Source organism: Montipora capricornis, chromosome 3 (assembly GCF_036669925.1).
Source record: "Montipora capricornis isolate CH-2021 chromosome 3, ASM3666992v2, whole genome shotgun sequence".
Taxonomy (NCBI): domain Eukaryota; kingdom Metazoa; phylum Cnidaria; class Anthozoa; order Scleractinia; family Acroporidae; genus Montipora; species Montipora capricornis.
Window position 1 is genome coordinate 64,142,996 of NC_090885.1, and position 10,000 is coordinate 64,152,995.

The 10,000-nt window shown below is 41.6% G+C and overlaps 1 protein-coding gene across 1 annotated transcript in view; it reads left to right on the plus strand.

Moving 5' to 3' along the window:
* LOC138043708 (zinc finger protein 420-like) overlaps positions 1-6,021 on the plus strand; it is a 25,569-nt gene extending 19,548 nt beyond the window's left edge. The window contains exon 4 of the mRNA XM_068890117.1: positions 2,568-6,021. Within this exon, the coding sequence (XP_068746218.1) occupies positions 2,568-3,543 (976 nt within the window). The 3' untranslated portion in view covers positions 3,544-6,021. The remainder of the gene's footprint in view (positions 1-2,567) is intronic.
* The last annotated feature ends 3,979 nt before the right edge of the window (positions 6,022-10,000 follow it).

Sequence of the window (10,000 nt, forward strand, 5' to 3'; positions counted from 1 at the left end):
AAAGGTAGATAACGCTATCCACAGCCTTTGATTCTGTTCCGCATCAAATGCTCCTTCTCAAGCTTGCCTCCTACGGCATATGTGGTCAGACTCTAACTTGGATTGAATCTTTTCTGTCTGATCGTACACAATTGAACTACTGTGGTTGGTGGGTGTCTGAGGCCTGCAGTGTCACCTCAGACGTCCTCCAAGGGTCTGTCTTGGGGCCTTTACTTTTTCTTATTTACATAAATGATCATCCTGATAATATTTCTCCTCAAATCCGCCTGTTTGCTCACGATTGCATTATTTATCTTGCCCTCTCTTCTTCTAAATCACCTGAACTACTCCAATCAGACTTAGATTCACTCTTTTCTTGGGCAGAAAAGTGTCAAATGCGTTTTAATTGCAGCAAGTGTTATTCTATGCACCTTACTCGAAATAAATCCCCAGTCGTCACTACTTATTTCCTAAATGGCCAATCTCTTGAAAGGACCGATGCACATCCTTATCTTGGAGTAACCATTTCGTCTGACCTCCGCCCAAACAATCATTGTGACTATGTCTTTAAAAAGAGTTCAAAAACTCTTAACTTTATTTTTCGTAATTTTTATCATTGTACTCGCGAAACTAAGGCTAAACTGTTTCTTTCTCTCGTACGGCCGTCTCTTGAATATGCTTGTTGTGCTTGGGATACCTATACTCAGCGCAATATTTCAAACCTTGAGAAAGTACAGCGGCGGCTGCCCGCTTCGCTTTTCGAGACTACTCTCGTAACTGAAGTGTCTCTTACATGCTTAACGTCCTAGATTGGCTACTACTTTCTTTGCGTCGGGAGCGTCAACGATTAAATTTCATGTATAAATCCTCCCATAACCTTAATGGAGTGGATCTCTCTAAGTATGTGTCTCTCTCCCAATCTCAGACAAGATGCTCTCATGATATGGTATTTAACCACCTCTCTCCCCGTACTGATGTCTTTAAATTTTCCTTCTTCCCACGTGCTATCCCTGTTTGGAACAGCCTCCCTCAGGAGGTTGTTTATTCCCCAAAGCTCACTGCCTTTAGTTGTAGGGTGAATGCGTGGCGAAGTTGCTCTGTGACCTGACCTCTGTTGGCTTTTTGCAGCTACATTGTAGTAGACAATAACTTTATTGTACATGTAATTGATTATTTCGTTATTTATTTATAGTCTATTTATTTGTTTTATTTATAGACATGTAAGTGCAAAATATGTGAACTTGTAATTTGCATCTCAAGATTGATTACTTGTTTGTACATTCTAGTTACATCGGTTGTTATGGAAACAAGCGTTACCGATTAATAAAACAGAAACAGAAAAAGAACCACCGGATAAATCACTATCTATTGGATAGCACAATTGATTTCGCTATGACTTATCCACTGGATAGTGATTTATCCGGCGCATAGCGCCATCGATCGTTTGAACAACTGGAGCTTAAAGTGTTGGAGGCAAAAGAGGTAATCTCCCCAGTTAATGGGCTTTCGCAATTGGTTGTTTTACTACTCAGCTACTATGATCAAATTTGCCTTGATTTTTTGGTTTTAACACATAGAATACCAGGAAAGATTAAAACGCCGTTTACTTTTTGGAAATATCTCCATTGGTTCCCGATTCCCGATATTTAAGTTTGAAGAATGTGTACTGCCATCGCACTGGTATCGCGATATATCGCCGTACCGTCGCACCGGTATCGCGAGGTCACGATTTCAAGTCCTGAATTTTTTAGGCTTCTGTACGCAATTGCTAAAATTGCGTTCAAAACTGCGAATCGTTGATTCATTCATCACGGGAACATTAGAACCCACAAATGCCCACCCTAATGTCAGTGGCATCATAGCTCAGTTGGTTAGAGCGTCGCATCGTTGAAGTCCTGAATTTTTCAGGCTTCTCTGCGCAATTGCACTTAGCGTTCATTACTTGGAGGATCATAGCTTCACTTGACTTTGAAGTGATGTTAATATTTCACCATCTCAGTCGGAAGTACGGCACGGTACATGCACGTCTCTTGTGGTTGTTTATCTTTTTAGTTAAGGCTAATATCTTCTGTTCACTCTAATTATTTAAGAAGTTTTATTTTTTTTTTCTGTGTACCCTAATTATGTTCGATATATTACGACATTTTCTTTTCATCTGGTCACTTGCTCTAAGTTCCTAGAACTCTTGGTGTCCCACACTTAACGCATGCGCGATTGTATTTACCTGTGGTTGGTTATCTTGTTACTTAACGTTAATATCTTCTGTTAACGCAATTGTATTTACACGTAAGGCCTTGCTAGGCGTCTATTTATTAGCCTCCTATCAATCGTTTGAGTTAAAAGGTGACCAGTGACTTGACCTTCACTAACCTGTCGGTTGGACGTTGGAGGTGAAAATGACTTCTTTTTCTGTTGTATTTTAGTGCTAAGTGAGATCGCAATCTGTTAATGATGTCAAGATCAGTTGAGCACAGGAACTACCGTACTTTCAACAGGGGTTCTTGGTGTACAAAGAGTGGGAGCTGTCTCAAGGAAGAGCGAAGTCGTACGAGAGATAAAGAAGTCCATACTGTACAGAAACCTAATGAATGCAAACAATGTGGCAAACGCTTCAGTCGAATAGGAAATTTAAGGCAACACGAAAGAGTGCACAATGAAGAGAAGCGTTATGAATGCAAACAATGTGACAAGTGTTTTAGCCAAGGAGCGGCTTTGAGTAAACATGAAAGAGTTCATACTGGAGAGAAGCCTTATCAATGCGAACAATGCGGCAAGTGTTTTAATCAGAGTGAAAATTTAAGGACACATCAAAGAGTGCATACTACAGAGAAGCCCTATCAATGCAAACAATGTGGCAAGTGTTTCAACGAATCAGGAGGTTTAAGGAAACATGAAGGAATGCATACTGGAGAGAAGCCCTGTCAATGCAAACAATGTGGAAAGCGTTTTAGCCATGTAGGAAATTTAACGACACATGAAAGAGTGCATACTGGAGAGAAGCCCTATCAATGCAAACAATGTGGAAAGTGTTTTAGCCAAGCAGGAAATTTAAGGGCACATGAAAGAGTGCATAGTGGAGAGAAACCGTATGAATGCAAACAATGTGGCAAGTGTTTTAGTCACAGGCAAAATTTAAGGAAACATGAAAGAATTCATACTGGAGAGAAGCCCTACCAATGCAAACAATGTGTAAAGTGTTTTAGCCGAGTGCAAACTTTAAGGAGACATGAAAGAGTGCATACAGGAGAGAAGCCCTACCAATGCAAACAATGTGGAAAGTGTTTTAGCAACGCAGGAGATTTAAGGACACATGAAAGAGTGCATACTGGAGAGAAGCCCTATCAATGCAAACAATGTGGAAAGTGTTTTAGCCAAGCAGGAAATTTAAGGGCACATGAAAGAGTGCATAGTGGAGAGAAACCGTATGAATGCAAACAATGTGGCAAGTGTTTTAGTCAAAGTCATACTTTAAGGACACATGAAAGGGTGCACACAGGAGAGAAGCCCTGTCGCTACACACTGGCTATGCTTGTGGAAAGTGTTTTTGCGAAGCAGGTAACATAAAAGAGTCCATACTGGACAAAAGCGTTATAAACCTTAACCAGTTGGAACGTCTTACGCTTCAGAAGTTCTGTAAGTGGAAATGAACACAAACTAGAGGTGCATCGCCCCTGCACTTGGCAAGAACATAGTTCAAAAGAGAGTGCAAAACACGGTTGCTGGGTGTGCCAGAAAGAATTGAGCAGCGAGGAGCTTCTTCTTGCACACTATCAAAATCATATGACGTTTGAGGAGCCGTCATCTTAAATCAGTTGGGTGGCTCTGTAATTAATTTTTTTTTAGAGTTTTTTAGCTCTTTGGCGATAATGATGTTGGCCTTTGAAAATTTAAGAAAGCTCCCATTTGCTGATTTTTAGCTTTCATTGGACGTTGCTTCCCTGTGTCATGCTTTTAGTCTTTTCTAAGCCACGTTGAAAATTAGATCATTGTTTATATCTCTAAACACAGTGCATTTTGGGTCCTACCAGTTTAAACTGTGGCAGTGTCCTTTTATGTGTTGTCAAAATAGTCTTCCGCAAATTCATCGTAACCAACAAATTGCTTCATATCAAAGTGGAAAACCTCGTTGCCTTAGTCAATCAACTTTCCATGGAGTCAGATTCTGCTCTGTAATGAATTATGTTTTAGAGTTTTTTAGCTCTTTGGCGATAATGATGTTGGCCTTTGAAAATTTAAGAAAGCTCCTATTTTGCTGATTTTTAGCTTTCATTGGACGTTGCTTCCCTGTGTTATGCTTTTAGTCTTTTCCAAGCCACGCTGAAAATTAGACCATTGTTTATATCTCTAAACACAGTGCATTTTGGGTCCTACCAGTTTAAACTGTGGCAGTGTCCTTTTATGTGTTGTCAAAATAGTCTTCCGCAAATTCATCGTAACCAACAAATTGCTTCATATCAAAGTGGAAAACCTCGTTGCCTTAGTCAATCAACTTTCCATGGAGTCAGATTCTGCTCTGTAATGAATTATGTTTTAGAGTTTTTTAGCTCTTTGGCGATAATGATGTTGGCCTTTGAAAATTTAAGAAAGCTCCTATTTTGCTGATTTTTAGCTTTCATTGGACGTTGCTTCCCTGTGTTATGCTTTTAGTCTTTTCCAAGCCACGTTGAAAATTAGACCATTGTTTATATCTCTAAACACAGTGCATTTTGGGTCCTACCAGTTTAAACTGTGGCAGTGTCCTTTTATGTGTTGTCAAAATAGTCTTCCGCAAATTCATCGTAACCAACAAATTGCTTCATATCAAAGTGGAAAATCTCGTTGCCTTAGCGAAGCAACTTTCCAGGGAGTCAGATTCTGTTAAATTCAAGGCCATGTGTACACTTCCATCATATGTACTTCACTTTACGAAAGTTGCTTGAGGGTTATGAAATCCAAAATAAACCATAGACGTAAATCTTAACATAAATCCTCATCTTGTTGCTCATCAAAGGAAAAGACGAGATCCTAAAGTTTTTCTTATCAAAGCAAAGATTCCTTAGCTTCAGTTTAACAACTCTTAAAAGGAGTCATGCACAGTAAGGGTCATGTGACAACATTTGAAATCCATGCCAGCCAACTTAGGGCGCTTTCCTTTTGTCAGAACTGGCCGGCCAGACCCAATAATTTGCCAAGAAAATGCAACAATTTGAAGGAATACTTGCATGATAATCCCTCGCATTCTTCTGGAGGAGTGTATATCATCCTCGACGTGTGTTAATTTGGATGCGTTGTAGAGTTAGTCCTTCGAAATGCCCGATCTGGCCGGTCAGTTCTGTCAAATGGAAAGCGCCCTAACCAGGAAAGCTAAACCAAGGATATTTTTACGACCTAAGAAAGTCATACCCTAGAATTCCGAAAGGAACGGAGGCCGTTTCTTTCGGATTTAACAGGCTTAAGAGGCCGCTACTTTGGGGTAGCCGTAACGGTTACTTTCGGATAGTTAAAAAACAGGACGGGTTTCGATATGTATTTTTCGTGTAGATACTTGCAGGCGTAAATGACTCAACTCAGTAGTAATGATGAAATGTTATATGAAATGGATCAGTAGTGTTTATCGTAATATGTACGGTAGTGTTCGTAAATGTTTCAGCGAGATTCATCATTATCATCATCACCATCAGGGCTAAATTCACCCCTGGCGGAGGAAGCCGTCCTTGGATTGATGCCACAGGTATCTGTCCTTAGCTAATCTTGACCATGCAGATCATCTCTCCAATCGGGTCCAATTCTTGGGGTCCAAGAAACTAAGGATCACATAAATGTTTCTGGCTTTTTAGTCCACTCAGGTTGTTCCATCAGCATTATGCTTATAAGAAGTTATTCGCAGTATACCTTGCGGTGCCGTACTGTATAAAAGTTTTTTTTTCACGTTCCAGTTCCAGCTGTATTCCAGCAGACAATTGTTGGATATTTCGCTGTAGTTTTGTCAATCATTCATTCCTCAAGTACAGTGTATTTGTCTTTCCCTTCCGCATTACATTAAATGTTACATTAAACCGAAAATTGTGTAGACACAACTTTAATGGCTACCCTTCCTAGTTAAATACAATAAAAAGAAGCCCACTCTTGAATCCTAACACAAAGATACACTAGTGACCCACCCCCTCATCCCCTTCCTAAGCCCAGATCATCTTACTAGTACCATAAATGATTCACCGTTTTATGGTATCCATTTCTAGAGTTGCGAGGCTGTAACATCTCGCCATTCTCTGAGACGCTTTTATCGTCGTCACTGGACTCACCAACTTCCCACACCAGGCCCTGCCAGGAGCTCATCAAGAGGAGCCTCTATCTTCTCTAACTCCTTGAGTCAACCCTTTCCCGAGTAAATTTATTTTTAGGAACAGGTTTTTCCCGCGAAAAGTATCATAATTCCCTTGACGCTGAGATAGCTCTGTTTTGATTGGCTTTTACAACAGTGGGCGTGCTGAATGTCCCAAGGGAGATTGGCTTTTACAACAGTGAGCGTGCTGAATCTCCCAAGGGAGGTGTTCTATAAATAAATCTACTCGGGAAAGGGTTGACTCCGAGGACAAGTATGGGAGATAAAGGCTCCTCTTAATGAGCTCCTGGCCCTGCATAATAACGATGTATGTTTTGACGGGCGGCAACTTTAAATCTTTGATGCAATCTAGCACCCGGTCCATCTTTATTTGGAGACCACCATACACTTGCAATAACTGTTCTCTGGTAGCTGTAATTTCAGTAAGTTCTTGCTCCACCCCTTTTCACATGCAACAAAATGATGGCCTACCCCCTCATCTTTCCCGGCCCACCCCCTCCAGTACTTTATGACCAGTCCCTAACGCAATTAACAGGGAAATGTCATCTATGGAGAGCATAGATGACACCGCGCACCGGTGACTCAGTTGGTTGAGCACTAGCTGTCATGCGGGAGGTCGTGAGTTGGAAGCCCTCTGTGCGACGTTAAAGAACCCACACGCTATTCGAGAAGAGTAGGAGATTAAGTTCCCGGTGTTGTTGCCTGCAGTCCTCCGTGAGTGTGTTCTTTCCAGCAGAAGTGGCCGACTTGGCGTAATGTCTCTAGAAAGGCCACATGCATACAGTGACTGCGCAAGTGACTACCACAACCACCGTCATATTTCAAAACCACAATGGTGACCGTAATCGGTCCGTGATGACAATGACCACCCTAGCAACTGGCGCCACCATGACCACTCTGACAACCTGGGCCACCTTGTCCTTGCTTGGATACCCCCATGTTAACAAAACGTTTTAGCAAAAAAAAATGTTGGTAATCCCAAGTGGGTCAAGAAGATTATTTCTCTTGTACGTTGTTGGCCTAAAGATTTAAGAATCAGTACAATTTAAGTTTAAGAATATAGTCGAATAACACTTTTTCAAGTTAGTTTTAATCTTCTGATCACGACTCATGATAAAAGTGAGCGAAGCTTGTTTTTAGAGGATCATGAAGGGGGAGTGGCAGTCCCATTTTCCAGTCCAAATTTGGACTAAATCCCAATCCCAGTCGCAAGTTTTCTCAGAAATCCCAGTCATTACTACTAAAATTAAATCCCAAACGGAGTTATGATAGAGCAATATAATCTTAGAGCACCGATATGTTTTATAAAGCAGCCTCAAAACGAAACATTGAGATTACTGGAAAACGGAGGCAATAAAGACAATGCAAGGTATAATTTGTAGCTGGATGGGATTTTCTTGCACTAGAGTCCGCCGAAAAAGACCAACTAATAAGAGCGTTCTGAATGATGCAGTCCCCCGTTTCTCTACGTCACCTTCGGAGTCACTTTCATCATCATCATTATTAAATTCATCGACATAAGTTTCCTCACCAGTATCCTCCTCGGAATCTTCGCCCTCTTCACTAGACCCACGACAATCGCTACTTCGAACGTCTTGCAAATGGGTAGAGTAGGTTTAAGTACGTTTCTGTTCCTGTGCCTGACACATTTACCATGGCGCCTTGCCCAATATCTCATTTGAGCTTCTTTTTGGGTGATTTCTCTGGTTGCAGTGGGTTTAGTGAAGTCAGTTCGCCCTAGTGAAGCCGTGTTAGAGGTAGGGACGTTGTATGTAGGGATCTTTGCGGTTCCAAAACAAGTCTGTTTGCATCACAAAGGTCCTCACTCTCACATGGCAGTGGCCAGGAACGCAAGGAGACCTCATGAAATATTTGATTTTAGGAACTTTGAGCGCAAGTAATACCTGATGACTTCTGATGATGCAAATCCCGTTCACAACAGGGACTCTGTATCTTCCATTACCAGTAACAAAATCCCAGTTCCCATGCAGTGATCAAATTTCCGATCATTCTCCCACCAAAAACTCAGGTCAATCCCAGCTCCCATTTTAAGTTTCATAAGAAAAACTTCGCACTTAAACTCCCTTTGAAGAGAAGACAGACAGATACTCCGAAACGACCCATCCCTTTGCCCGCAACAAATGAAAATGCAAATCAATGCAGAGGTACTGAGGGAAGAGCGAGAGTCCTGGGGTAGAAAATGGCGTACATTTTTATCACACAAGCACACATACAACAGGGGTAGGGACTTTGCATATGAAGGAGCGAGGATGCTCGTCGGAAATTTTGAGTTCCCTAAAGGAGACCAATCTGGGCGTGGACCAGGCGTTTTATGTCCCCTAAAAGAGACCATATTAAGAACATAGTAAATGTGTATATTTTTAGTACTTCACGCGTGCAACCCTAAACGAGACCTTCACAGCTACATTTCATGGCGTTTTGCCCAGAACACCTAAAGGGAGACTTACCACTATTTAACTTCAGCGTATTAGTCCTCATCCAACAGTCAATATCACGAGCACAAACCTCGATTTGTGCCACTAACCTCAACACTGCCACAGTCAAAGGACAAATATACCTGGGAATCATCCGCATAAAATATAAAATCCCACGCCATACTGCCTGACCAGTGGTGAGGTATAGAGCAAGTATAATATCATCCCAAGAGAAAATGAGGGGACAAAGAGGGAGGCTCCCGGTCCAGCACTTGGGATATGTCATGTCCACGAAAGTTATTTTTAGACGAGCGGAAGTCTTTGTTCTAGCGGAAGTCTGTCTTCCGAGACGTCCGCATGCAGGCCAACCTCGGTCTGATGTTTGAAAGAAAATGAATATTAATCAGCCTTCCACGTGCGCCGCTATTTTCTCTTTTCCCTAAGAACCTGTGAGCGAGGCAAGACTGCATGCGGACGTCTCGGAAGACAGACTTCCGCTAGAACAAAGACTTCCGCTCGTCTAAAAATAACTTTCGTGGACATGACATATCCCGCCCAACGCCCTGAGCCTCCCTCTCTGTCCCCTCATTTTCTCTTGATCATCCCCAACACTGAATTTTCGAACCTTGAGGAACACTTACAGACAGATACATGTCACTAAGATGAGATCGCGGAAACAAAGAAAGAGACAAATCATTTACGCCAAAACGAGAAGATAGCCTGTGCAACAAAATGTTATGGTCGACAGTTTCAAATGCCGCAGATAAATCAAGTAAGAGCAAGATGACTCACTGATTATTATCTAAAGCCAAAAGACTGTCATTATTTACTCTGACTAGGGCAGTCCCGATGCTGTGCAGTTGCTTACAAGCTGACTGAAAATTTTCACCTAATTTTTTTTATTTATTAAACGTTAGAACAACAATTACCTTACATGTTTACATGTTGAGTTTTCGGAGGTTAGGGATGGTGCAGTGGTGAGAGCACTCGCCTCCCACCAATGTGGCCCGGGTTCGATTCCCAGACTCTGCGTCATATGTGGGTTGAGTTTGTTTGTTCTCTACTCTGCACCGAGTGGTTTTTCTCCGGGTACTCCGGTTTCCCTTCTCCTCAAAAACCAACATTTGAATTGGTTTGCGTTAATTGTTAATTTCAGTTTACAGTGTCCTAAATGTTTGCTTGTCAAAAAAGTACAACATTTTAATACCAATACCGCGCCTAAAGTACCTCAAGATTCCAAATAAACGAACAATTCGTCTTTTAA